The sequence below is a fragment of the Gorilla gorilla genome, chromosome 21, assembly GCF_029281585.2.
Source record: "Gorilla gorilla gorilla isolate KB3781 chromosome 21, NHGRI_mGorGor1-v2.1_pri, whole genome shotgun sequence".
Classification (NCBI taxonomy): domain Eukaryota; kingdom Metazoa; phylum Chordata; class Mammalia; order Primates; family Hominidae; genus Gorilla; species Gorilla gorilla.
Genome location: NC_073245.2, coordinates 12,760,416 through 12,786,986, shown reverse-complemented (window position 1 = coordinate 12,786,986; position 26,571 = coordinate 12,760,416). Strand labels below are relative to the sequence as shown.

General features: G+C 49.6%; 2 protein-coding genes and 1 long non-coding RNA gene across 11 annotated transcripts in view; 1 reads left to right on the top strand and 2 right to left on the bottom strand.

The window, feature by feature from the left end:
- Nucleotides 1-9,417, bottom strand: part of PTPRA (protein tyrosine phosphatase receptor type A) — a 166,024-nt gene extending 156,607 nt beyond the window's left edge. For 6 of the 9 annotated variants that reach the window (XM_063702261.1, XM_055372438.2, XM_063702263.1 and 3 more), the window contains exon 1: nucleotides 9,126-9,407. The gene's annotated coding sequence lies outside the window, so the exon portion shown is untranslated. Of the gene's footprint in view, nucleotides 1-8,784; nucleotides 9,050-9,125 lie in introns of those variants that run through there. The other 3 variants (XM_019016996.3, XM_063702262.1, XM_055372437.2) reach the window with 3 other exon arrangements.
- Nucleotides 9,418-9,466: 49 nt separating this feature from the next.
- LOC134757800 (uncharacterized) lies at nucleotides 9,467-12,469 on the top strand. The gene is made up of 2 exons (XR_010132288.1): nucleotides 9,467-10,485; nucleotides 11,590-12,469. It is a non-coding gene; the product is annotated as an uncharacterized lncRNA (long non-coding RNA).
- Nucleotides 12,470-15,895: 3,426 nt separating this feature from the next.
- The window catches only part of VPS16 (VPS16 core subunit of CORVET and HOPS complexes), a 25,944-nt gene continuing 15,268 nt past the window's right edge, over nucleotides 15,896-26,571 (bottom strand). The window contains exons 2-24 of the mRNA XM_004061715.5: nucleotides 22,814-22,902; nucleotides 22,470-22,567; nucleotides 22,254-22,382; nucleotides 22,028-22,172; nucleotides 21,758-21,873; nucleotides 21,529-21,651; nucleotides 21,341-21,396; nucleotides 20,917-21,006; nucleotides 20,717-20,811; nucleotides 20,486-20,562; nucleotides 19,894-20,025; nucleotides 19,670-19,797; nucleotides 19,503-19,538; nucleotides 19,205-19,313; nucleotides 18,544-18,678; nucleotides 18,340-18,448; nucleotides 18,165-18,262; nucleotides 17,973-18,080; nucleotides 17,572-17,649; nucleotides 17,310-17,479; nucleotides 17,132-17,228; nucleotides 16,312-16,415; nucleotides 15,896-16,197 (exon numbers count right to left, since the gene is read on the bottom strand). Coding sequence (XP_004061763.1) covers nucleotides 16,053-16,197; nucleotides 16,312-16,415; nucleotides 17,132-17,228; nucleotides 17,310-17,479; nucleotides 17,572-17,649; nucleotides 17,973-18,080; nucleotides 18,165-18,262; nucleotides 18,340-18,448; nucleotides 18,544-18,678; nucleotides 19,205-19,313; nucleotides 19,503-19,538; nucleotides 19,670-19,797; nucleotides 19,894-20,025; nucleotides 20,486-20,562; nucleotides 20,717-20,811; nucleotides 20,917-21,006; nucleotides 21,341-21,396; nucleotides 21,529-21,651; nucleotides 21,758-21,873; nucleotides 22,028-22,172; nucleotides 22,254-22,382; nucleotides 22,470-22,567; nucleotides 22,814-22,902 — 2,467 coding nt within the window. The 3' untranslated portion in view covers nucleotides 15,896-16,052. The remainder of the gene's footprint in view (nucleotides 16,198-16,311; nucleotides 16,416-17,131; nucleotides 17,229-17,309; nucleotides 17,480-17,571; nucleotides 17,650-17,972; nucleotides 18,081-18,164; nucleotides 18,263-18,339; nucleotides 18,449-18,543; nucleotides 18,679-19,204; nucleotides 19,314-19,502; nucleotides 19,539-19,669; nucleotides 19,798-19,893; nucleotides 20,026-20,485; nucleotides 20,563-20,716; nucleotides 20,812-20,916; nucleotides 21,007-21,340; nucleotides 21,397-21,528; nucleotides 21,652-21,757; nucleotides 21,874-22,027; nucleotides 22,173-22,253; nucleotides 22,383-22,469; nucleotides 22,568-22,813; nucleotides 22,903-26,571) is intronic.

Here is a 26,571-nt window from a genome sequence, read left to right as displayed (position 1 = left end):
AACTCTACCACAAGATAATTAACAAATAAGTGGACTCAACAGCCTGCCCATAGAGAAGTAATGAATGAATTTCATTCTTTTGTTCAGTCAAAGCAGCTGTTCCATTAATTTACATTCAGTCTATTATTCCATATAGTAATGTTCTTATGAATGCAATCATTTACTATTAAGAATATGTCTTCTCCAGTACAACTTTCTTCCAGTAGCTCACAAAAGAAGTGGTCCTTATTCTTGGATGTAACTATTAAAAGGTAATCTAGGCCTGGCACAGTTGGCATGGTGGCTCATGCCTGTAATCCCAGCACTTTGGAAGGTCTTTTGGCAGGTGGATTGCTTGAGCCAGGAGTTCGAGGCCAGCCTGGGCAACATAGTGAGACCTCATCTCTCCTAAAAATAAAAAATAAAAAAAATAGTTATGGTGGTGCATGCCTGTGGTCCTGGCTACTTGAGAGGCTGAGGTAGGATGATCACTTGAGACTGGGAGGTCAATGCTGCAGTGAACCATGATGGTGCCACTGCACTCCAGCCTGGGTGACAGAACAAAACTGTCTCAAAAAAAAAAAAAGAAAGAAAGAAAGAAAAGAAAAAAAAGAGAATCTAGCGATACTGAGACATGCTAGAAGCTTCTGTACTTTTATAACCGTATACCAAACTTCCCACACTGCAAAATTTGTTCTAATATTGTTTGTTCACATATTCAGCAATGTTTTCTATACATCTTCCAATGGTATTTTGATTTCCTGACAAAATTATTTTCCATGTAGTACATCAGTCCGTTTTTTGTTTAAGTGGGCCTTTTGGGGGTGGGGCAGGAAGAATCTGCCAAGGGTATGTGTTTTTTTGTCTTTTTTCTTTTTTTCCCCTGAAACAGTCTCGCTCTGTCTCCCAGGCTGGAGTACAGCGGCGCAACCTCAGCTCACTGCAATCTCCGCTTCCCAGGTTCAAGCGATTCTTCTGCCTCAGCCTCCCGAGTAGCTGGGACTACAGGTGCGCCCACCATACCTGGCTAATTTCTGTGTTTTTAGTAGAGACAGGGTTTTGCCATGTTGGCCAGGCTGGTTTCAAACTCCTGACCTCAAGTGATCCGTCCACTTCGGCCTCCCAAAGTGCTGGGATTACATGCATGAGCCACTGCACCCGGCTCCATTTTGTCTTTTATAAGAACAATAAACTTAAAAACTGGCCAGGAATGGTGGTTCACATGTGCAGTCCCAGAGCTTTGGAAGGCCAAGGTGGGAAGATCGCTTGAGCCCAGGAGTTCAATGCTGCAGTGAGCTATCATTGTGCCACTGTACTCCAGCCTGGGCAACAGAGTGAGACCCTGTCTCTTAAAAACAAAAAACCCTCAAAATATAAATTTTAATCATTGAAGTCAGCAAAATTTTGTAAAGCATCTGATGGAATATTCTTTATCTTTAAACATCACTGCAAAAAAAATGTAGAGGTTCTCTTTATGTTCCAAATTTTTGGTTTTCAAATGTCTTCATACTGGTGACAGCCTCATATTTTATTATTTAATATCTCAAGTTTTACATACTTTTTTTTTTTGGAGACAGAGTCTTGCTCTGTCACGCAGGCTTGAGTGCAGTGGCGAGATCTCGGCTCACTGCAAACTCCGCCTGCTGGGCTCAGATGATTCTCCTGCCTCAGCCTCCCGAGTAGCTGAGATTACCCAGAGGCACACGCCACCACGCCCGGCGAATTCTTGTATTTTTAGTAGAGATGGAGTTTCACTATGTTGGCCAGGATGGTCTTGATCTCTTGACCTTGTGATCCACCCACCCTGGCCTCCCAAAGTGCTGGGATTACAGTTGTGAGCCACTATGCCCGGTCCCCCTTTTTTTTTTTGAGACACAGAGTCTCCCTCTGTCCCCCAGGCTGGAGTACAGTGGTGCAATCACGGCTCAATGCAGCCTTGAACTCCTGGGTTCAAGCAATCCTCTGCCTCAGCCTCCCAAGTAAGTGGGACTACAGGCACGTGACACCACACGGCTAATTTTTTATTTTGGGTAGAGATGGGGTCTCGCTATGTTGCCCAGGTTTGTCTTGAGCTCCTGGCCTCCTGCACCTCAGGCTCCCAAAACAGTGGGATTATGGGTGTGAGCCACCGTGCAGCTGGGTTCTACATACGATTAAAAGGAATCTTAAAGCAAGATTCCTATTAATGACAGAGCATGAAAGTCCATGTTTCTTATAAATTTCCTGATACTTTCCAATTTAGTAAGAGCTGACTTATTTGAATAGCTCACCAAGAATTCACCACAGGAGTTGGACTAGTGTCAGCTCTGACAACTTGTTTGCTTGTGCTTGTATTATTAGTATTTTCTTTGATCACTGGTTTCTCTGCATGTCCATTTTGTAACGGCTAGTTCAATGAGAACTGGTTAATATAAACTGTTAACAATATGTTGCAATACATGGAGAACAAATGTATAAATATGTCTCTGCTCACTGCAGAATTCAGTCTCTTCCTTCAGGACACCCAAAGTTCTACAGTTAACACATTAACTGTTTGACCTATAGACCCAAGAAGATGCCAGAGACAATTCCTAAATTAAATGTTTTATCTTATCTTTTAGATAAAAACAATAAAAAGTTCTAAATTTTCTTCCAGTTCCCCTGGATCATCTTATCTACCTCAATTTGAAAACTACTGCTCTGGACTACAGCCACAGTGAACTTTTTAACAATTGCAAATCAGATCAGTTCACTCTCCTGCTTAAAAATCCTTCAAAGATTTAGCTCTGCCTTCAGGATAGAGTCCAAAATCCTTGCATGCCATACAGGACCCTCAACTCTGCTCCTTGCCATTCTCTAGTCTCAACACTGTCCTTAGTCTCTAGTTCTCAAGCCTGGCTACACATTAGAATCACCTGGGGAGTTAAAATATATATACAGGTATGCATCACTTAACAACGGGAACACATTCTGAGGATGAGTCCTGATGTGATTTCATAATTCCGCAAACATCATAAAAGGTACTTACACAAAATGAGATGGTACAGCTTGCTACATATCTAAGCTATATTGTATAGCCTACTGCTCCTAGGCTACAAACCTGTACAGCATGTTACTGTACTGAATACTGTAAGTAACTAATACAGTAAGTATTTGTGTATTTAAACATATCTAAAAATAGAATAGTAAAATTATGGATTATAATCTTATGGGACCACTGTTGTATATGCAGTCTCTCCTTGATGGAAACATCGTTATACTGTGCATGACTGTATACACATTCTCAGGCCCCAACTGAGACCAATTAAATTAAAATGCCTGCGGGTGGGGCATTTGCAACCTTGATTTTTCTAAGTTCCCCAGGTGAATCTAAAGTGCAGCCTAGGCAGAGAATTACTCTGTCACTGCAAGCCACCTGCCCCTTCCTGCTCACCATGGTCAGCCAGTTTTAGGTGCTCACCAAGCTCTCAATTAGGCCTTGCTACGCCAATTGTGATCCACCCACCAGCAGCATCTGCCTCACCCAGGAGCTGGTTAGTAACACAGAATCCCAAGTCCCACCCCAGACCTACTGATTCAGGACTTGGCATTTTAACAAGATTCCCAGATGGTTCATGAGCACATTCAAGTTAGCGAAGCGCTGCCCTGAGCTACCAAATCCCTTCTCAGCTCAGGGCCTTCACAAATGTTTAACTGCAAATGTTGTTTAGCTGCTGAACTTCTCTGGCACTCCCGACACCCTATTCTTCCCCTTTCATCACATCTATAATTACCATAGGTGATTTTAATGTCTGTCTACTGCACTAACCTAAAAGTGTCATGAGGACAGACATCACATCCATGTTACTCTGGGGTGTCCCCAGCTTCTGGCACAATGCCTGGTATTTCCAACTGAACAGCATCTAGTCTTATATTTTATACTGCTATGATCCTATTCTAAACTTCCACAATATTTCAATCTCATCAACCAAATCTTTCTTCAACCACAAGTTGGCTTTAGTTACATAAATCTTGGAGATAATCTATATCACAGCAATGTACTTCTTTCAAAAAATCTATATCAGCTACTGGTCTCTTTTTCCAAAGCAATGTAAATTAAACCTAATTCAAGGTATCATTACATTTCTTTGTAATAGCACTAGATGGGTTGTCAAGAAATGGCCCCATAAATTGCTGATAGTGCTGGAAACTAGTTCAACCTTTCCAGATTGCAATTAGGCACCGAAACTGTATCCTCTGACTTGGTGAGCCCAGGTTGGGAGTAAGAGTCCAAGGAAATAATCCAAAAGAAGTATTTGAACAAGGGGTATAAAAGTACCATTTATAATAGCAAAAAGGTAGAAAAAAATAAAAGAATAAAAAGGATTGCACCAACTACAGCTGTTGGCTGAGAGTGGTGGCGCACACCTGTAATCCCAGCACTTTGGGAGGCCAAGGCGGGTGGATCACTTGAGTCCAGGAGTTCAAGACTAGCCTGTGCAACATAAAAATGTCTCTACAAAAAATAAAAAAATTAGCTGGTCGTGGTGGCACAGACCTGTGCAGTCCCAGCTATTCAGGTGGCTGAGATGGGAAGATCATTTAGCCCAGGAGGTCAAGGCTGCAGTGAGCTGTGATCATGCCACTGCACTCCAGCCAGGGTGGCAAAGTGAGACCCTGTCTCAAAAAAACAAAAACAAATAAAAAAAACTACAGCTGTCGATGCATGGAATACTATACTGTGATTTTTTTTTTTTTTGAGACGGAGTCTCGCTCTGTCGCCAGGCTGGAGTACAGTGGCAAGATCTTGGCTCACTGCAACCTCCGCCTCCTGGGTTCCAGTGATTCTCATGCCTTAGCCTCCCGAGTAGCTGGGATTACAGGCACGCGCCACCACACCCAGCTAATTTTTGTATTTTTAGTAGAGATGGGGTTTCACCATGTTGGCCAGGATGGTCTTGATCTCTTGACCTCATGATCCACCCGCCTCGGCCTCCCAAAGTGCTGGGATTACAGGCGTGAGCCACCGCACCCAGCCTGTGATTTTAAATGAACAAATACTTAAATGAGTAAATATAAAATATTTTATGCTATTCAAGAATTCAAAAATCATATTCTATATGTACTGACTGCTACTATAAAAATTATGTCTTGTACACTGACACAAATGGATGTGAATTTAGAGTAAAATAAATACAGTTTTACATTTAATGGATTCTCTTTTCCATAGAGAATACATTAAAATAAATTTTAATGTTGGGCTATTTTTGGGCCTGCTGTTCAGTTTTATTAAGTTAGTGTTATATTATTGCTATTTTTGTTGTACTCAGACTCACTAAAAAACCATTTCTTCACCGGGCACGGTGGCTCATGCCTGTAATCCCAGCACTTTGGGAGGCCAAGACCAGCAGATCACCTGAGGTCAGGAGTTCGAGACCAGCCTTACCAACATGGAGAAACCCCGTCTTTACTAAAAATACAAAATTAGCCAGGTACAGTGACACATGCCTGTAATCCCAGCTACTCGGGAGGCTGAGGCAGGAGAATCGCTTGAACCCAGGAGGCGAAAGTTGCGTGAGCCAAGATAGCGCCATTGCATTCCAGCCTGGGCAACAAGAGCAAAACTCCATCTCAAAAAACAAACAAACAAACAAACAAAAAACATCTCTTCAGCTTTGTCATTTGGAAACATTTATTATTGCACTGGAAGTAAAATGACAAGATTCTATATTTGGCCAGTTTCCCTCTCATAACTCAAACTTCACCTGCATCTCATTTTTTTCCATGTGAAAATGGAGAAAAATAATGCAATAATGTTTACAAACTGACACTGAGCACCTCCAACGAAAGGAGCTGGCAAATACAAACATGAGGGGTGCAAAAATACAAAACAAAACACCCACCACCACCCGCACTGATCATCCTGCACAAGTTACTTTTGTCCTTCTGAGCCTCAACATCTCCCTCTGTAAATTCAAAGAAACTGGCTAGAATCGCATAGGGTGGGGGAGGATTTGTGGAGGAAAAGTAGGCATATATAATAGCTGAAAAAGCATCGTAGTTGATCCTCCTGAATTCTCCGAAGATCATCTATCCAGCTATACACTTTGGGGGAGAGGATAAATTGGTACAACCCCCGAAAAAGGGGTGGCAGTTTGGCTCCATGTCTGCAAATCAAAAATGCAGACATATCCCTTGACCCAGTAATTCCACTTCTAAAAGCATATTGTTCAGATAACTTTGCAAATGAGCACACAACACAGTATGTACAAGGACATTCACTGCTGTAAGAGAAGAACCTGGAAACAAATATTTAACCCAAAGATGTTACAGTACAGTCATACAACTAAATAAGTAAAAGCACGTCAACAGAAAGAGCAAATAACTCTCTCTATATGTTGATAATAGAATGATTTCCTAAATATGTTAAGTAAACAAACCCAGTAAGGTGTGAGTGGTACGTCCCATGGTGGGAGGAGTATGGATAAGCAGGCACATATTTATAAAGCAACAGTGTCTATGGAAGGCCATATAAACTGAAAACTTCAGCCATCTCTGGGGAGGAGGTTAGGGAGACAGGAGACTTGGGGCCAGGGTAGGAGGGACATTTTTCTCTATATACTCTTTTGTATTGCTAGAACTTTTGAATTTTTCTCTCATCTGCATTAATTATCTTTTCCCAAAATTGAGCAGGATTCTCTCTACACCTTCCTCTGGGTCTAAGAGGCTGTGATTCTACCTCTGTCAGACCCAACCAGTGCCTCCTATATTGCAGGGGCATCTGCATTTGGCCCTATATTGCCCCCAAATGATCTTTCCAAAATTCTTTCAGCCCAAGTCCCTGACCTCCTTTAAATCCTCTAGTAGCTCTCCACTGTCCTTACCTGATCCAGCTATGATCAACCTCTTCCCTCCTCCCCAAGGACAGTGGATTCCTTCCACCACCAAGTTTGCTTGTGCTGCTCCCTCTTGCCTATGTGTGCAGTCCACCATGCGCAAACTCCTATGCATCCTTCATGATCCGAAGGCCCCCCCGTCCCAGGAAAGCTTTCCCAAATCACCCAGGCAGGGGATGCTCCCTACACAGCCTGGCAGAGGCTCTGCAAATACACGGCCAAAATTCAAATCTTGACTATTCCCTCATTTGCCCACTGTTTGGCCTCAGTTTCCAACCCTGTAGAGTAGGAATAAGCCCTTTTATGACTGTTGAAAAGACTGAGGGAATTCATGGAAAACATTACATAGCTTGTCACAAGGCAAATAAAAAATAGCTATTATTATTATCACAATCTTACAGCACCTGTAATGTATTTATATCCACCTGTCCTACATTAGACCCTGAGTTCCTCAAAGGTTAAGGACTGATTTCTTCACTTTTGTATCCCAAGCAATTCACCTGGCAAGGGGAAGACACACGAATGTACTGAAGTCAGAGGGGTGGTTTTTCTGGTTCTGTATTTCACCCAGATGTTAAGTGGCTAAACAGAGAACAGGCCCCGGGATCCCACCATGCCTTACAATGCACGGTATCAGCCAGGTCACTTTGAGCAGGCAGAGGTGAAAAGAGACTGAAGGGCTTTTAAAGTCTTTCAGAGACAGTTTTTTGGAGGCCAGTGGGATATGGGACCTACCAGTCCCCACCTGCTGACTGCTTATGGGGCCTACCAGTCCCCACCTGCTGACTGCTTATGGGGCCTGGGTGGGATGGACATGGGGAAGCGGGGAATCAGAAATACTAAAAGTCCTGGGCATGTACTCCAAGCAGGCCTTCAAAACACGAAAAAATCTCTTGGGAAGTGGATACCGGGAAATAAACAGAGCCTAGGCATAAGAGAGAAGAGATTGGAAAGAATCTACAAGACAACTTGGAGGAATTCTCCCACCATGGGAGATAGAAAGGTGGGCAAGACACAGCTCCTGCCCGCAAGAAGCTTCTCAAATGAGAAGAACTTTAAAAGAAAAAGTGGAGCTTGGCAGGTAAAGGTGGGGAAGAAAGAGGATCACATAAAACAAAAACATCCCAACATGTGAGGGGGCAGTCAAGCAGCTCTGAATACTAGCCAGCAAGCGGGATGAGGGGAAGGAGAATTGGAGGATCAGATTAGGCTAAAAGTAAAGGAGCAAATTGAGGCAAGATTGTCAAGGGCTTTGTATGACCTGATAAGGCATTTTAGGCTTCATTCATCCCATGGGAAAAAGAAAAGCGAGGGAGTTTTTAAGTAAACAAGTGACAGCATCAGATCTGTTTCTGAAAGGAGTGGCCAGGCAGGAAGATGTTCGCCCTTTCCTAGTCAGTCCTCCTCTCGCCCACCATCTTCTGTTTCTCAGGCTGCCTGCACAGCTAGCAGGTGGCAAACGAAGCCATCTCCAGGGTGATGTGACTGGTTCTAGAGCCGGAATCCCTCTCCTGAGCAAAGGCTTCTGATGGCGTTCACCCTGCAGAGGGTGGATTTGCACATTCTTCTTTTCCTGTCTTACAAATATCATCAGTGATCTCAAAAATAAAAACGAAACCCTCAAGACAGGACTCAGCTCTGCTAATTTTTTTTAATCTTCAGGAGATATAATTAGTAACTAATTTTTTCAAAAAAAATTTTTTATTTACCGAAAGTAAAAAGGGAGGGGACCTGCGTTCTCAATTGGCCTATTCTGAATTCTGGGCAGCTCTCAGCCCTTATTTCCCTTCTTAAACAGCCTCAACAGCTGGGAGAGGGCGGCAAGGAGAGGGGCCTGGGAGACGGGCCGGGGGACCGAGGGAGGTGGACTTGAAGGGAAAGAAAAGTTGGTCACTGCAAAAGCAAATTTTTTCATGCCAAGAGTTTTCCTCTTTCCTCCCATTAAACGGACCTGAGCAAATTCTGTTCTCGCCGTTCTAAGTTTCTTCTCTGAGAATGAACTCTGGCAATGCCCTGGCCTGGTCCCAGGAGGACGCATGCAAAGTTCCTGGACAGTCGCGAGGGGTCGGCGCTCGGGCCGGCACGTTTCCGGGGAACCCCTCCCCGCGACGGACCCGCAAGGATGCACAATCAAACTGCAGGCGCCCGCAGGCTTCTACCCGGAAAAGATGGCTTAGGGCTTCGGGCTTCGGGCTTCGGGCTCCGGGCTGTGGCCCGGGACCCCTCCCACCGCCCCCGGGAGCCGCTCCCCCTTCCGGAGCCCACCCGGGCGCAGCGGCCGCGAACACTCACAGAGTCGGGCGTTGGGCGGGACCGCTGGGGACGAGGACAGCGGCTCCGCCTCGGCTCCGCGGCGGCGTTTCGGGCCGCCACTCGCCCTCAGGGCCGCCGCCCGGCCCGCGGCTCCGAGCCCCGCGGCGGCGGCGGCGGCCTCGCCTCCATGGCGAGGGGAAGCGGCTGAGGGGCAACTGGGCGGGCGACGGTGATGGCGGCAGCGGCCGGGGTCCGAGCGCGATAGCGCGCGCGCGCGTCTCTGTCAGCGCCGCACTCGCCGCAGCCTCGCTCCCGACCCGGCCTTGGCTGTAAGGCGCGTGTTCATTGGCTGTTCAGAGACAGGCGCTGGTTGGCCGACAGCGAACGGGCGTCTCCGGCCCGCGCGGGCCCTGCCCTTGCGCTCCGCTGGGCGCTCACTTGCCGGCTGGGGCCGAACCCGGTCACACGGTCTCCTGGTAGCTCCAGAGGGGTTCGCCCCGGGGCTGCCCAGTCCTTCGGGAAGCCGGACCCCGGAAGGACCGGCTGCGAGTGCACCAGTGCCTTCAGCCATTCTACAGTCACAGGCCTCATGACTTGGGCCTTCTTCCCAGTTTACAGATCAGGAAACCGAGGCCAGGCACAAACTACACCAATGTCTAGCCACCAGGGCGGCCTGAAACTCGAGAGCCATCTTCCTAACCCTCTCCAAACGTGATACTGTGGGTCTTTTTTTCCCTCCCCTAATCGCTGCAAAGAACGACGGATCTCACTGGGGAGGGAGAGGAACCTGCCAAGTCCCTAGAACGGGTCTGGCTCCGTGGATGTCGTCTTACATCAAGTCAGCCTACGCCGTCCCCACCCGAGCTCCAGGGTAATCTCCCCCGCTTTCCAGATGCGCATGCTGGGGCCCCGCTCGCCACCGAGCTGAGTAGAAGAAGCACAACACATGGTGCTCTGCGATGGGGGTGCCTTTTGCGATACGCCTGGCGGGGGAGGGGAGGCTCAAAACGCAGAGAGGAGCCAGAGTGCGCCCTCCCCCGGCCGGGGTTGGGGCGCGTACCCCCTTCCCGGCGCTCCCGGCACGGCGTCTGGTGCGTGACACCCGCGAAGCAATCGCTCAGTCCATCCAGTGGCAGCAGGTTCCTCCACGGATCCCCGCGGGTGCTGCAGGACCTGAGCGTCTGCGGCTGAAAACCGATTACGCAGTCGTGATAGGTGGTGGCAAATGCGACATTTCGCCGGGTTGTGATCCCCAGTAGGGACCCCTGGACATTCCGAGACCCGCGCAGGGCGAGCGGCTGGGCGTCTGCAGGCAAAAGACAGATTGCACAGTAGCGCACAGACCGAGCTTGCGGGTAGGGGACGCTTTATCCCAGACCCAGAGTCTGCGGTTCCCGGGGTAGGTGGCGGCGAGTCTCTCCTCCAGACCGGGCAACCCCTGAGTCCCCCTCACGCACCCCAGGCCGGAAGGAGTCCCACATTCGGGGCGCCCCCGGGGAAGGGTTGTGACCGGCGGCAAGTCTTCATGGCAGGGAACACTGCGGCGCAAAAGGGGCTCCCATCAGCAGCCCCTACCATCTCCAGTCCTACAATCTCCGGTCCCCACCACTGCCTTCTGTTGGGGCGCCAGTTTAGGACTCTGTGCCCCACTCCTCCGTATTGTGGAATAAGTTAGTCCAGCTAACCAGAGCCAGGGCCTGGGAATATGGGTGGGGCGGGCCTCGGGCCGTCCCCTCCCCAGCAGGGAAGTCTCTCCTTGAGTGGGAGTTGTGACTGTCTCTCCCTCTCAGCAGGGCCAGCCTAGAGGTGTGGGTGAAATGGCCGAACCCGACACCTCTGACCAATAGACACTCCAGCCCAAAGGCCCAGAGTCCACACGCCTACTCTCCTAACGGTCAGACCCCAGTGAGGGTGGATCCTTCCCCACGCCCAACATTCACATATCCCCTTAAGTCCAAACTCAATCTATCCCCCAACACCGAATGGCAAAGTGAAAAGCGGTAAGTCAAAGTGTGAAAACCCCTAACAAGTAATGACTGCAAACACAGGAGGTACCTCAGTAGCTGGGATAGCAGCCCTATGCTCTAGAACCAAACCCCACCAGCTTACTTTTGCCTTACATCTAATTTACACTATTATTTCTTAATATGTTTCTTTTTGTTGATTAGTTTTTTTTTACTTGTAGTTTATTTGTATTACCCTAGAAGGGGTTGACATGCTACTTATATTTTTAATATAATTGAAATAGTGATTGCAGTAAGTGTTCATCTTTGAGATTATCTGAAGGACCCCTTTTGGATATGACCACACTTGGAAAAATTGTTGTTGGGCGTGGTAGTCAAAGAGCCCGGGGTTTCCAGCCCCACCATGTGCTGGGTGACCTGAGCCTCCCTCTGCAACTCTTCCTGGAACTTCCCAGGGCTGTATTGAGAATTAGGCATGTTCAGCTTGGCAAGTAACCCATTCTCAGGAAATGAAAGTTCTTTCTCTCCCCATGAGACAGCTGCACTGTGGTCAAAGCATTTGTGGGGTGTGCACAGGGGTGACAGAACTACAGACCAAGGAGAACTACAGACCCTGGAGACCCTGGGAAGGAGGGTTCAGCTCAGCAACCACACAGATGCTGTTTCCATTGGAAGAAGACAGAGCCCCCTCCTCAGCTGCCTGCCTGTAGAGACCTGCCCAGCCCTCCATCCTACTTGGCTCCCAGAGTGTCCTGAGCTCCCTCGCCCATCATCATCACAGAGTAAAGGGTTATCCTGGAAGAGAAGAGAACTGAGGAAGGGAGACGAGGCAGTTTCCTGTGCCCAAGCCTACCCAAATGGGGGACTGCAGAGCCCTCCTACTCCTAGTCCTGCATTAGTCCCAACCCACAGGAGCACATACCTACAGGTAGGCATTTCTCAGCCACCCCACAGGTGCCCCAACAGTCACAGGGTTTATGAGCAAAGGAGAGGACCAGGAGAGCTGGAGGATGGGGGGAAAGGACTCCTGTTTCTTTAGGCAAGTCATTTCCCCTCTCGGGGCCTCCTTTCCCCTTCTAGTAAATGGAACAATGAGTCATTCTCGCAACAAATACTTATTGAGTGCAGACCATGTGCTGGACACAGCAGGGAATAAGACAGAAGAGGACAGAAGAGGCCTCTGCTCTCAGGAGCTTACATTCTGTATAGGAACACAGACAATAAACAAATGAACAAGAAAATTTCCTAAATGCTGAAATGAAAATAAAGCAAGGCAATAAGATAGAAAGGTGAAGTAAATGAGAGCCAAGTCCCTTTGCAGGCCACACTGTTCAAACCCAAGAGTTTTTTTTGTTTTTTTTTTTTTGAGACGGAGTTTTTGCTCTTGTGGCCCAGGCTTGAGTGCAATGGCACGATCTCGGCTTACTGCAACCTCTGCCTCCCGGGTTCAAGCGATTCTCCTGCCTCAGCCTCCCGAGTAGCTGGGATTACAGGCATGCGCCACCACGCCTGGCTAATTTTGTATTTTTAGTAGAGACAGGGTTTCACCATGTTGGCCAGGCTGGTCTTGAACTCCTGACCTCAGGCGATCTGCCTGCCTCAGCCTCCCAAAATGCTGGGATTACAGGGGTGAACCACTGCGCCTGGCCAACCCCAAGAGTCTTTCACTGGAACTTTGTATCTAAGAGACTGGACATACAGCCCCTTACCCTGAGAAGGTGAGTTGTAGGAGCCTTTGCTCGATATATATATTTTTTAAGACAGAGTTTCGCTCATTGTCCAGGCTGGAGTGCAATGGCGCCATCTCAGCTCACTGCAACCTCCACCTCCTGGGTTCAAGCAATCAAGCGATTCTCCTGCCTCAGCCTCCCAAGTAGCTGGGACTACAGGACCCGCCACCACCCCCAGCTAATTTTTTTGTATTTTTACTAGAGACAGGGTTTCACCATGTTGGCCAGGCTGGTCTCAAACTCCTGACCCCAGGTGATCCACCCACCTAAGCCTCCCAAAGTGCTAGAATTACAGGCATGAGCCACTGCGCCCAGCCTTTGCCCTGATTCTCCCTGCACTGGCTACCACTGATACAAGGAGAAGAAATGTTCCCAGATTCTTTGCCTCCAGCTACACAGTCCTAGTCCTAGCCCCAATCCTAGCGTCATACATTGGACGAAACTTGGCCCTGCCCACCCCTGTAGGCATAGGCCTGCTGTACAAACTGCTCAGGGCAGAAGGCATCTCACACTAATTTCAATTGAGTAAGCAAGGATTTGAAAAAAGAAAATCCCAGTTCTGGTTTTTAAATGTCACAATTTATAGGCTTATACATCTGTCAAAACTCAGAAAATTACATTTAAGATCTGTGGATTGCATTATATGTAGATTTTGCCTGAAAAGAAAAAAAAAATTGCAAACCAAAAATGAACTCTAGTTATTGAAATGCATTCTGAAGTATTTAGGGGGAGGTGTACTGATGTCTGCAACTTACTTTGAAATATATGAAAAACACGATGGATTGACATAGAGGAATGGATAGATGAACAGATGTGTGATATAGTAAGATGCTAATGGTAGAATCCAGGTGGTAGTTACACAAATGTTCACTGTAAAATGATTTCTACCTGGCTGTATGTTTGAAAGTTTTTATAATAAACTGTGGAGGTGGGGGGCAAATCAGTGATTAACTTTACAAAAAAGTATACAAAACTGCCTTTTTAAAGCAACTCTCCCCATAGACAATTCCAATGCTTCTCTACATGCACACACACCTTTTATAAAGTTGAAATCACTGTTGATATACATTTGTCATCAGTTAAAAGTTATTTCTCACATATTTCTAAAACTTCATATGTACAGTGTTTGTTTACATAGCCTATGAGTAAATATACTGTATGTTACTTTGGAGATGTGGGTTTTGTATTGTGTACATTCTAAAAGCACTGGTCAAGCCTCCCTTTCCAGAGAGGAAAACTGGGTTGTTTGGTAGCAATCCTTTTTCATTGAGAACTCGAAAAGCTGGGAAAACATTTTTTAAAGGCATCAAAGAGCTACCAGGGCAGTGAGGAATTGTGGGGCCAAGACTGGGGACAAAAACAAAAAAAAGCCCAGAATGATGAGCCCAGCATTGGGGATTATTTCCTTTCCTCGTCTGCTGATTCCAAAAGGGAAAGCTGATGGGCTGTGCCAGATCGTGATTCCAAAACCTAGCCACAGTATTTCCAGAACTTTGCTACTCCCTATCAGGAGGTGGAGTCCAGGCCAGGTTCAGTGGTTCCCGCTGTAACCCCAGCACTTTGAGAGGCTGAGGAGGGAGGACTGCTTGAGCTCAGGAGTTTAAAACCAGCCTGGGCAACATAAGGAGACCCCCGAGACCCCATCTCTACCACGCAAAAAAAAAAAAAAAAAAAGAGGTGGAGTCTATTTCCCCTTGAAATTGGTGGGGTGGGCCTGTATTACTGCTGTGACAAACACTCTAGCAGATGTGACACCACGTAACTTCCAAATCTAGGTTAGGAAGGCAGTCCAGATTCTACCTGGCTCCCTCTTGGGATGCTTGCCCTTGGGACCCAGCCACCATGTTGCAGGTGTTCTGGCAGACCACCCCAGCTGAGGTCCCAGTGAAGAACCAGCGTCACTCACCAAGTGTGTGAGTTAGCAAGCTTTCACATGATTTCAGCCCCTAGCTGTCAACCTTTTAGTCTTCCAGCTGATGCCTCAGACACTATGAAACAGACACAAACCATCCCTGTTACAACCTGTCCAAATTCTTGACCCACATAATAAATGGCGAGCATGACAGTTATTTTACCATTTGACTTATATCTCCTTGAAGGACTTTCACAAACTTTCATTTACAAGTCAGGTAGGAAAAGGAAAAAAAGAAATACCTTCTCAGGCCCTGAGTCTCTCACTGTCTTTCTAAAAGCACGGTCGGCCCTAGGGGTGTTAAATAGGGAGAGGCCTGAAGCTCCAGTGAGGCCTGCACTCCCTCTGGCTGTGGTTTCCTCCTTGTAGACAAAGTGGGGGCAACAAAGGAAAAGGCAATGCCCTCAGTGTTGGGTGGGGCCCTGGGCATGAAGCCAAGGTGCACTGGAGTGCCAACGGAAGGCTAGGTAGGGAGAGCAGAGGGCCCCGGGGGTACTCCTACTGATTGTGGGTCTGGTGTTCATGGTTCTTTTTTGGCAGAATTGAAATCTTCCATCCTCCTTTTCTATTTGGCCCAGAGACAATTTGGAATTGCTCACCACAGTTCAGTGGGCAAGAGTTCCAAAGGCCACCACCCCCTGACCCCTATGGCCCGCAGGCCACACACTTCTCATTAGTCCTCCAATCGCCACTGCAGTGCAAACTGGGGCCTTGCCTCAGGCTCCCTTCTCACAGAGGGCCCGATTCCAGTTCCAGCTTGCACTTGGCCCGGGGTTTCAAATCCCTGTTTTGCCACATATTTGTTATTATCAAACTCCCTGGTCCTCAATCTCCTTTCTGTAAAGTGGGGTGATGTTACCTCACAGGGCTGTCACGAGGAATAAATGAAGTACAAGCAGCAAAAGTGTTTAGCATGGTTCTTGCGTGTTTACACGCACACACACAGAATGCTTTACAGTATGTTCTTGGTGAGCTGGTGCTTAAGTTTTGTGCCATCTCTCCCTATAATCTTCCTAGGAGCTGTGAGCTAGAGAAAGCTTTCCTTGGTAACTGTGGAGAGGACACGTTTCTTGCGAGTATGGCTGGAGAAGCCCCCACCTCCAGTCCCAACACAACGGAACACATGGAGTTTTGCTGTGGTGTCTGGAGGATCCTGTCTTGAGCTTGCCTTTGCTTAGGCTGGACTGTGTAAGACAAGCACTCTAAAGTGTTCCAACTTTATTTAAAACCAGACAGCCCTGCTACCATGCCCCCCTCCTCAGCACTGCTCTAGGGGAGGAGCTGGATGAACTATGGCCCTTCTGCCAAGCCCAGGTGCTAGGGGAGGAACCCCTTGCTCGAGATGTACAGGATGGACTCCTCACTTCTTCTGGGCTTGTGCCCTGGCCCGTTGAATCTTGTCAGCTGTGGCCCCATCTGTGGCTCCCGTGCAGTGGGACAATACGAGGCTCAGCTCAGCCTCATTCCGGTGTTCGATGGCCACATCTGCAGCCTGAGCCACATCGCTGCGGTTTGAGCAAGAGAGGAGGTGGTGTTGGGGCTGCTCGAGGGCACAAACCCTGCCTCTCACCAGCCCACAGCTCAGCCACCCAGCACCCACAGGCCCTCAGTTGACGCACCCAACAAGAAGCAAAGCCTTGACCTTCTGCTCGGGACCCACGCGGGAAGCATACTTCTTGGCTTCGTATTTGTTATGTTGTTTCATGCAGATCTCCACAAAAGGCTTGGAGGAGAGGAAGTGGGTGGAGGGAGAAGGTAACGCACAGCCCTCCTGTCCTCTCTCTTACGAGCAGAGGCGCAATGCATACATCGTCCATATATATTCTATATGTATACACCCATCAGTACATATAATCCCCCAATCCCCATGCACAGACAGTTGTGATCTCAACATTCTTAGGGCAGAAACCACCTAAACCAAAGCTCTGTCAGAGACTTGAGACCAATTATTTCCACGCTTCTGCTCTACCACCCACCATTACCCCTTGCAACAGGCGTTCCTGCCACCAGCCCTCACATTTCCTGTGTTCTCTTGTGATTGACATTCTCAAACCTGCCCTATACACCTCTGAACTACCCACCACAGAAAACAGCCCTCAGTATCTCCACTGCCTCCCATATGCACCCTCCCTGTGCCCCCTCCACCCTCCTCAAACAAGACTTTCCCTCCAGCACATAGTGCCCCCTGTGGCCCTCCCTGGGGAAAGCAGCTCATTCTCCCTCCCCGTAACATCTGCAGGCAAACTTGGACCCATCCTCCAGTGCACCCAACACAGCAGATGGTGCCTGCCCACAAATGTGTATACAGGAAGCACTCGCTAACTATGCGGGCAGCTGAACAGGAGCATGAACGGGCCATCCTATCTGTCTGCCTGCCTAGCCCTCTCTCCCGAAGACTACCCTCACTGGAAGTGGGCTGGAGGGAGGACCCTGCCTCACCAGGTAGCCAATGGGTGATTTCTTGCTCTTGGAAAACTTCTCTAGCTCTTCCCAATCTTCCAAATCTGCCAGGGCAGTCAGCTTCAGCCACCAGAGCCTGCAGGAAAGCTGGGCTTGGAGGTGTTGCAGGAGAGGCAGGTGGTCTTGGGACCCACATGCAGCCTGGGCCCTCACCTACCTCTTGTCAGGGATGCGGAAGTCACGTGCCAGCTGCTCTGCACGCTTGTTGTGACCGCCAAGAATGAGGGTGGTAACAGTGTCATGTAGAGACAGGTCTAGGAACTGGCCCCCCAGCTCATCTTCTAGGCGCCGCTGCAGCCGTAGGAGCCGCATTTGATCCTCTGTAGCCTGGGGACCCGGATAATGAGGCATGATGGGGACGAGGGACCAGGAGGGAAGACCAGGAGATGAGGAGGCTCTTGGAAAAAGGTGGGCCAAACCTTGGCTGCAAACTCATTCTTGGCCTTGTAGAAGGCATCGGCGGCTGTCTGCAGAGCTGCTACTCGCCCCTCAATACGCTATAAAGACAAGAAGGAAGGCCTGAACTCACAGCATGCAGGACCCTCGCCCTCCTCACCCAGGCTACAGTCTTCTCCCCCATCCCTGTGCCCAGGGTCGCCAGGGTCAGCCTTGCCTGCTAGGTGCACCACTCTGATGTCCTAGAGGGATGGCTAGCTCCTCTGACACTAACCCCCATCCTGGCCTCACGTCAGAGTCTCCCTCACAGTGAGGACCAGATGGAGTGTGCACCCAACATGAAGGCCTAGATTCCTGAAGGAACTGGACCAACAGCCCCAGCCCACATGCCCCACACGCCCCACACGCCCCATGGATCTCAGACCTCTTCTGCAGCATAGCTGGCTCGGATGTGGAAGCTGCCCAATTCCTGGTGATTGTCATCCTGATTGTAAAGGTCCTTCAGCGTCTCTAGCTCCTGATGCTTACAGAACTGGGGCCACAGGCAGGCAATCAGTCAGCAAGGCCAACTCAAGTGCTCAGAAGGCTACACCACAACCCTGCCCACTACACACACCTGTCGGTACAAACTCAGGGCCATGGGCTGATTCCGAAGGGTCATGAAAAAATCTCCTCGGTTCAGCTCGTTCTTCAGGTGCAGCAACACCGTGAACACTGCAGGAGAATAAGGTGGAGTGGGAACTCCAGCCAGGCTCCCACTTAGCCCAGGGGCCCCCCAGCCTTGCCCTCACCCAGGTCAGTGTCCCCGCTCTCGATGGCCTTGCTTAGTGCCAGTTTGCTCCTCTTCATCTTTAGGAGAAGGGGTACCTGCTCCCCTGAGCGTGGCTCATACTCCAGCAGCTGTGAGGTGAGAAGGAAGGCACAGAGAGAAGGAGCTGGCATGGGGGCCCTGAACAACCACATCAGAGTGTCTGTGGAGGGCTGGGCACCCACACCTTGATGGCCAGCTCCGTGCGGCCACAACCATAGGCTCGTGCAGCAATGTCAGAGTAAGAGACACCAGGCGTGTCCCCCAGCTTCTGGTTAATGGCTCGAGCCACATCCTCATCTGAGACATCCTTCTGTTGCACCTGCAAGGGATGCGGGGTGTCACAAACATCTGGATGCCATTCCTCACTCTCCACTCCTGCAAGCCCTCAGGACCCACCCCTTCAGTTCCCTTCCTCCCTCCCTTCCTTCTTCTTTCTCTCTCTTTCCCTCCTCCTCCGCCCCCCGCTCCTTTCTTTCTTTTTTGAGACAGAGTCTTGCTCTGTTGCCCAGGCTGGAGTGCAGCAGTGCAATCTCAGCTCACTGCAACCTCTGCCTCCCAGGTGAAAGCGATTCTCCTGCCTCAGCCTCCCGGGTAGCTGGGATTACAGGCATGCGCCATCGTGCCCGGCTAATTTTGTATTTTCAGTAGAGACGGGGTTTCACCATGTTAGCCAGGCTTGTCTTGAACACCTGACCTCAGGTGATTCGCCCACCTCAGCCTCCCAAAGTGTTGGGATTACAGGCATGAGCCACCGTGCCCAGCGCAGTTCTACACTTTCTATTTCCTCCACCTCACCAGGGCCTGGAATCCTCTAAATGCCCTTGGACCCCATCCCACATCCTTACCTTGTAGCAGGCCCAGTGGGCCAGGATCCTGCTGACGCCCTGTACTTCAGGAAGGCGCAAGTACTCGCATATCTGGATGGCCAGGGGGTAAAGTCTCCGCAACACGAGCCTGGTAGACCCGGTGGGTAAAGGATACAAGGAGTGAGGTAGAGGAGAAAGGGAGCAGAGTGGCCTCAGCCTGCACATCAGGCCTCCCACATCCTAGATAGGTCAGGAGCAGTGACCATAAGACCCCACCCAAGGCTGTAATGCCCACCCCCCTGACAGCCCGCTCACTGCACCCTTGGGCTTACCCTACCTGTCCAGCAGCACCTGGATGGTGAGCTGCTTGTATCTGTATTTTCCTCGGTTAAGGATCCAGTTGGAGAATAAGCCCCGCTTGCCAGGTACCTGCAGACTGCATCTCCAGCCCCTTCCCCTGCCACCCCTGGCTGTAGGGTGCCCTTCTGGCGTGCACAGGGATACTGGCTATAGGTGAGCGGGATCCCGATGTGATAGTCCCGAACAGCATTGAGCACACGCAGGTCCTGACACATGTGCACGAAGCTGTCGGGTGGAAATCTGTCCAGGAAACACTTTCCGAAGGAGGCGGCCTGAGAAGAGCCAGAGGGCGATAGGAGAGAGCTTCCCTGCTGCCCATCCCACCCCCTCCCAGCCCCACCCTCCCCAGCCCGGCCATCCAGGCCAACCCTGAGCAGACTCTTCTGCATGTCTGGCTGGTGCTCATGTCCTGCAGCCTCAATGCACTGCTGCACGGCCTGGGTCAGCTGGCCCAGCTCCTGGATCTCCCGCAGGTACTCGTCCGCCTTCTGGCTTTCTTTCTGGTGGGGAGCAGTCCAGAGCCAGGGCATCATGACAGAGAACACTCCCACATCTGGCCCCTAACCATTCTGGGTTGTGGTTCAAATAAGCTGGGTTGGAGGAGCTGCACAGGCTGGAGCCCCACCTCCCTCAGCCCACTCAATCCACCTGAGGTGCCCACAGACATCACCCCGTATCAGCCCACAGCTGCCTTTAGGGGGGCCTTGAGAACTCCTCCCAATAGTAACCCAGACTGGGTGGGGATAGTGGGGATGTTCTGCCCGTCCCTATCACACAACATGGAGGACATAGTGTCTCTTCAGTTTACCTGAGCCAGCCCTCCCCAGCCCAGACCAGTGTCCTGCCTGGACCCCTCTCTTGACAGGTGGCACCTGGCTATGCTCACACATGCCCACGCAGGGGCAGGGGCGGGGGCAGGAGGAACCATCCTGGGACTGGGAGAGAAGCCCAGGGCTTTACCTCATACTCCTTCTGAGCCTCCAGGAGCAGCGCCCCGGGGGCCATTGAGGCAATTTTGAAGATCTCCTCGCTGGCCACTGGGGAAGGGAGTTGGTGAGTGAGGGAGAAAGGCAGGGAAACCCTCAGCCTTGCCTCAACACCCTATTCCTGCTCTGTGGCACTGGCCCAGGGCAGCTGGGGTGCCGAGGAGGCCCCACCTTGGGTTATGTGGTGCCCTTGTGAAGGCCTCACCTGGAACCTCATGCAGGAACTCGTGGGTGCTGCGGGAGAAGATGCGGACCCCATCGAGCTCAGGCACCAGGTAGGAGTCCTCATCCAGCACAAACCTGAGCTTGGTTAAGGCTCCTAAGAGCACCTACAGATGGGACGGGGCAGGTGAACCCTCCCCTCCCCTCCCCTCCCTCCACACACAGGCAGCCCTCCAAGGATACTGGATGCTCTCGGGTGCATCGCCCACCACCATCAGCCGCCTTTCCCAGGCAACCACCACGGCCCTCTCCTTGCTACGAGGACGGCTGCACCTGTGAGCAGCATATACACACCGGCTAGACACTGTCCCATGGCCATGTCTCCCACATGGCTGCTCATAATCCTTTGTCTCGGGACAGCCTGTATACTCTTGCATCACTGACTGTACACTGACCTCTCCACTTCCCTCTTATCCCTGAGCTCTCAGCTCGAGGCAGCTGTGGCCCACAGAGGACAATGGTTTCCTTCAAGTGTGCAATGGCAGAGAAGGTAAGATCCAAACTCCACTAGGCTTGGCTAGTAGACATGACGAATCAAGGAACTGATTGTCCCAGGAAGCAAGCTATGTCTCACCCACACCCCCAGCAATAACACCCCCATCCTTACCAGACCATCTGCTTTGGAGGTGCCCGGATGTTGCAGTTGAACTCACATAGCTTCTCCTGAAATGGTGTGGGCAATGTCATGGCCCTGTCCCAGCAGTCACCATTCTAGTCGAAAAGCCCCCCCGCATCACCAAAAGATCTTGTACCCTGGACAAGGCACAGTACCCCTGTGTTGCCCCAGGATCACACCTTGAGTGATGCTGTCCCCATCCAGATGTAGCCTGTGTCTGTGAAGAGTGCCAGGTGTCGGTAGGTGAAGGAGACAGCCATCTGTAGGAAGCTGCTTACTCCTGGGGCCAGGCCAGGGGGCGTCTGAGGCAGAGCCAGGGTAGGGGTGGGACAGATACATGCTGACTTTTCAGAGCCTTCCTATTGCCTAACCCAGCCCCTCCACTTCATTCCCACTCAGGGCCCTTACCACTGCGGAGCAGGCTGCATGGTCCAAGAGGTAAAGGTCAGGCCCCACAGCCAGAAGAATGTGTGCCACTCGGTCCTGGCACAGCGCAGTCCAGCAGGAGGGTGCACTTTGCAGACCTATGGCCAGGGAAAAGGACAGTGTTAGGATGACCAAGGCCCACAGTTTCTGTTTCTATGGGTCTCTAGCCACAGCTTCTGTTTTTATGGGTCTCACAGGCTAGAGGCACATCTGTGGGTACTGCTTGGCTATCTCAGCGGTGTCAGGGCTTACCTGGCACCTCTGGCATCCGGCGGAGTTTGAGGTCACCCACATTGGCACTGAGGGTGAAGCGGTGGGCCCCTGTGAGGATGGCCACTCCGGAACCAAACTCAGTGTGAAAGATCCGGGCATCCAGAACCCGGTTCTGGAGCACTTCCTGAGGAAAGGGGGCCATGGGTTAAGGGAGCCACAGGGTCATAAACTCTATCCCGCTTCCCCAGCCCTCTGTGACCCCTACATTGCCCATGCTGAAGTGTCTCCGGAAGTCACCATGAAGCCCATAAACCAGTACAGCACCATCTTCCTGCACACAGAGCAGCTCCTCCTCAGCTGACCAGCCCAGGGACACCACGGGTCCACTCTTCCACTGCAGGGGAGAGAGGTTCCTAAGGCTGTCCTCAGGTGAGGAAACCCTGTCCAGCCCTGAGCCCCAGGGACCATCAGAAGTGCTCACCAGCAGGCTGGCCAGAGGCATGCCGGAAGCAGAGTATATATCGAGCACTGGCCTCATACTAGCAGCTTTCTCCTTCCGCCAGGGGTTCCTCAGCAGTGCTGCAGTTTGAGAAGAGACCTTCTGTCCTAGCTCCCTAGGCCCACCCCATGTGAAGCAGGCCTCACATCCTGGCTCCCCAGGCCCACCCCATGTGAAGCAGGCCTATAAAAACCAGAAGTAAAAGCATCTCAGCAGGGTGAGTGGGGTGTGGCAACAAGAACAACCTGACAGCAGGGCCCCAGGAATCAAGGACCTTGAGTTCATCCCAGGGTCCCAGAGCAGGTGGTGGTGGAGGGGCAACATACCAATGGGGCCCCCATAGGGTGCAGCAGCTACCAGGCAATCCCTGAGTTCCTCCTTCAGGTCCCAGTCCATGCTGTACAGCTCATATTTCCTGCCCACACAGAGATGAGCAGAAATTAGCCTCATTACCCTGCATCCGGATGGAGTGAACCCCAGAGGAATTCCTAAAGCCTCCATTTGTCTTCCACAAGGCCGTAGAGGAAGTCTCCACCCTCTACCCCCAGAGGCAGGGAGGAGGGTGATGACCAGAAAGTTGGGTGAACTGACCACATGCATGCCTAGGGACAGCAGGCGAGGGAGCAGAGGGTGTTGGCAGGGAAGGATGTGGTTCTTGGGGCAAGTGTCCAAGGATGGCAGGAGCTCTTGAGCCAGGCAGGCTGTGTGGCCAACATCCAAGGCACAAACTGAGATAGAACTAAAGTGAAGTGGCTGGCTCAGGCCAGCTTTAGCAGGAAATGAGACTCTCAGAAAAGGTCTCTCAGAGAAGAAAGCCTTTCTTCTATTTCTAGTCCTTCTTTTTTGAGAGAGGGTCTCACTGTGTTGCCTAGGCTGAGGTGCAGTGTCACAGTCACGGCTCTTTGCAGCTTCAGGCTCAAGTGATCTTCCCATCTCAGCCTCCTGGGTAGCTGGAACTCCAGGGTGCACTACCACACCTGGCTAATTTTTGTATTTTTTGTAGAGATGGAGTCTCCCCATGTTGCCCAGGCTGGTCTCAAACTCCTGGGCTCAAGCAATCCTCCTACCCTGGCCTCCAAAGTGCTGGTATTACAGATGTGACCTGCAGTGCCTGGCCTATTTCTGGTTCTTAATGAATCAGGTGTGGGCTTTATACCCAGGGGTTCAGCTCTATGCTTATTGACGATGAACTTAGTTTTAGAGGTACTGAGTTAGCAGTGCCTGAAAGAAATCCAAGAGGAGCTTTTCAGTGAGATGGTGCTGGGAGGAGTCCTGGATTGGGCATGTTAATCTGCCAATGCTTGGCTTATGGCAGGCAACCAAATCACAAATCACAACCAGGCATGAGATGACTGCAATGTGAAATGCTCATGGATCACTGAGTGTGTGCTGCATGGGAAGCTGGAGTAGGGAGCTTGAGGTATGTCATCATACCTCAAGAGTGGAGGAAAACGGGTAGCAAAAGGGACTAAGAAGGAATGGGCACTATTCCAGGACACCAAGAGAAGACAGTGTTTAAGAAGGGCATTTCAGCCAGTATCATTTCAGGGACCTTCTCATTAATGATCAGGAATATGCCCATCATTACCTACTATTTGACATCCTTGTTGTGGTTCTAGCCAACATAATTTAAGAAAAAAAAATAAAGAGATGTTTATATTTTGACGAAGGAGCAGAGTTGTTTCTATTTGCAAATAATGTGATTGTCTACTTAGAAAATCCAAAGTAAGGGGTGAGGTGGCTCATGCCTGTAATCCGAGCACTTTAGGGGGCCGAAGCAGGCAGACTGCTTGAGCTCAGCGGACCGAGACTGGCCTGGGCAACATGGAGAAACCCTGTCTTTACAAAAAATACAAAAATTAGCTGCATGTGATGGCACATGCCTGTAGTTACAAGTAGCATGCCAGCTACTTGGGGGGCTGAGGCAGGAGGATCGCTTGAACCCGGGAGGTTGAGGCTGCAGTGAGCCAAGACAGCATCACTGCACTCCAGCCTGGGTGACAAAGTGAGACCCTGTCTCAAAAAAAAAAAACAAAAAAAACCCCAAAGTAGTCTAGGGAACAATGAATACGAGACTCTCACAGAGGGCATAGGGTGATCAACAAAAATCAATCTATTTTCTATACCAAGAAATTTTCATACCATATTCATAGCAAGAATCGATTGGAAATACAACTTTTCGAGGTGAGGTGGGCAGATCACTTGAAGTCAGGAGTATGAGGCCAGCCTAGCCAACACGGTGAAACCCTGTCTCTACTAAAAATACAAAAATTAGCCAGGCATGGTGGTGGGCACCTGTAATCCCAGCTACTCGGGAGGCTGAGGCAGGAGAATTGCTTGAGCCCAGGAGGCAGAAGTTACAGTGAGCCAGGATCATGCCACTGCACTCCAGCCTGGGGAGCAAGAGCAAAACTCTATCTCAACAAATAAATAAATAAACAAATAAATAAAATTAAAATTAAAATGCAAAAATTAGCCAGGCGTGGTTGTGGGTGCCTGTAATCCCAGCTACTCAGAAGGCTAAGGCAGGAGAATCACTTGAACCCAGGAGGCAGAGGTTGCAGTGAGCCAAGATTGTGCCAGTGCACTCCAGCTGCCTGGGCGACAGAGTGAGACTCCATCTCAAAAAAAAAAAAAAAAAGAAATACAACTTTTAAGAGATCCTAATAATTATGGCAATAAAACTGTAAGATATCAAATGATACATCTAATGAAAATTTTACAAAATCAAATATTTTCCAAGGATATAGAAAACATGGAGCAATATCCAAAATGATCTATAAATGTACAGGAATTCCAATAAACACCTTCTGCCAATTATCTGGCCAGTGGAGGGGTAATGCACAAACTGATTCTGAAGTTCAAATGGGGGGCTGGGCGCAGTGGCTCACGCCTATAATCCCAGCACTTTCGGAGGCCGAGGTGGGAAGATCACCTGAGGTCAGGAGTTCGAGACCAGCATGGCCAACATGGTGAAACCCCATCTCTACTAAAAATACAAAATTAGCTGGGCATGGTGGCGCATGCCTGTAATCCCACCTAGTCAGGAGGCTGAGGCATGAGAATTGCTTGAACCTGGGAGGCAGGGGTTGCAGTGAGCCAAAATTGTGCCACTGCACTCCAGCTTGGGCGACTGAGGGAGACTCTGTCTCAAAAAAAAAAAAAAAAGAAAAAGAAAAAAAGTTCATATGGGGGAAAAGATCATCTGAAAGAGAAAATACCACAAAATATTTAAGAACATTTTGAAAATATGAGAACAGATGTATACCAGATACACACACTATATAAAATTAATTAAAACTATTATTTTGGCACAGGAATGTGCAAATAGATCAATGGAAGAGGATGGAGTCTAGGAAAAGATCTCAGAATTGAGCAAATAATAAAGCTAGCATTTCAAATTGGTGCAAATTGATACTTGAAACGAGACTATGGGCCATATAGGAAGAACCACAATAAATGCTATTTCATTATTTTACTTCTGTGTTAATATACAGAAAAATGCTCAAGAGACTTCCATACTAAACCAGACACAGTGATTACCTTTGGGGAGGGTGGTAGATGGGGTAGACACCTGCGAAGCTGTCCACTTTTATACTACAAGCATACATCAGTTTGTTGCACTTGGCTTTACTGTACTTTGCAGTTACTGCATTTTTACAAATTGAAGGTTTGTGGCAACACTGAGTCAAGCAAATCTATCAGCGTCATTTTTCCAACTGCATGTGCTCACTTCATGTCTCTGTGTCACAATTTGGTAATTCTCGCAATATTCCAAACTTTTTCATTATTATTATATCTGATATGGTGATCTGTGATCAGTGATGTTACTACTATAATTGTTTCGGGGTGCCACAAACTGCACCCATACATGATGGTGAGCTTAATGGATAAATGTTGTATGTGTTCTGACTGCTCCACCAACGAGCCGTTCCCCGATCGTCTCTCTCTCTCTCTTCAGGCCTTCCTATTCCCTGAGACACACAGTGTAGAAATTAGGCTAATTAAAAACCCTCTAACTGTTCAAGTGAAAGAAGAGTGGCAAATCTCTCACTTTAAATCAAAAGCTAGAAACAACTAACCT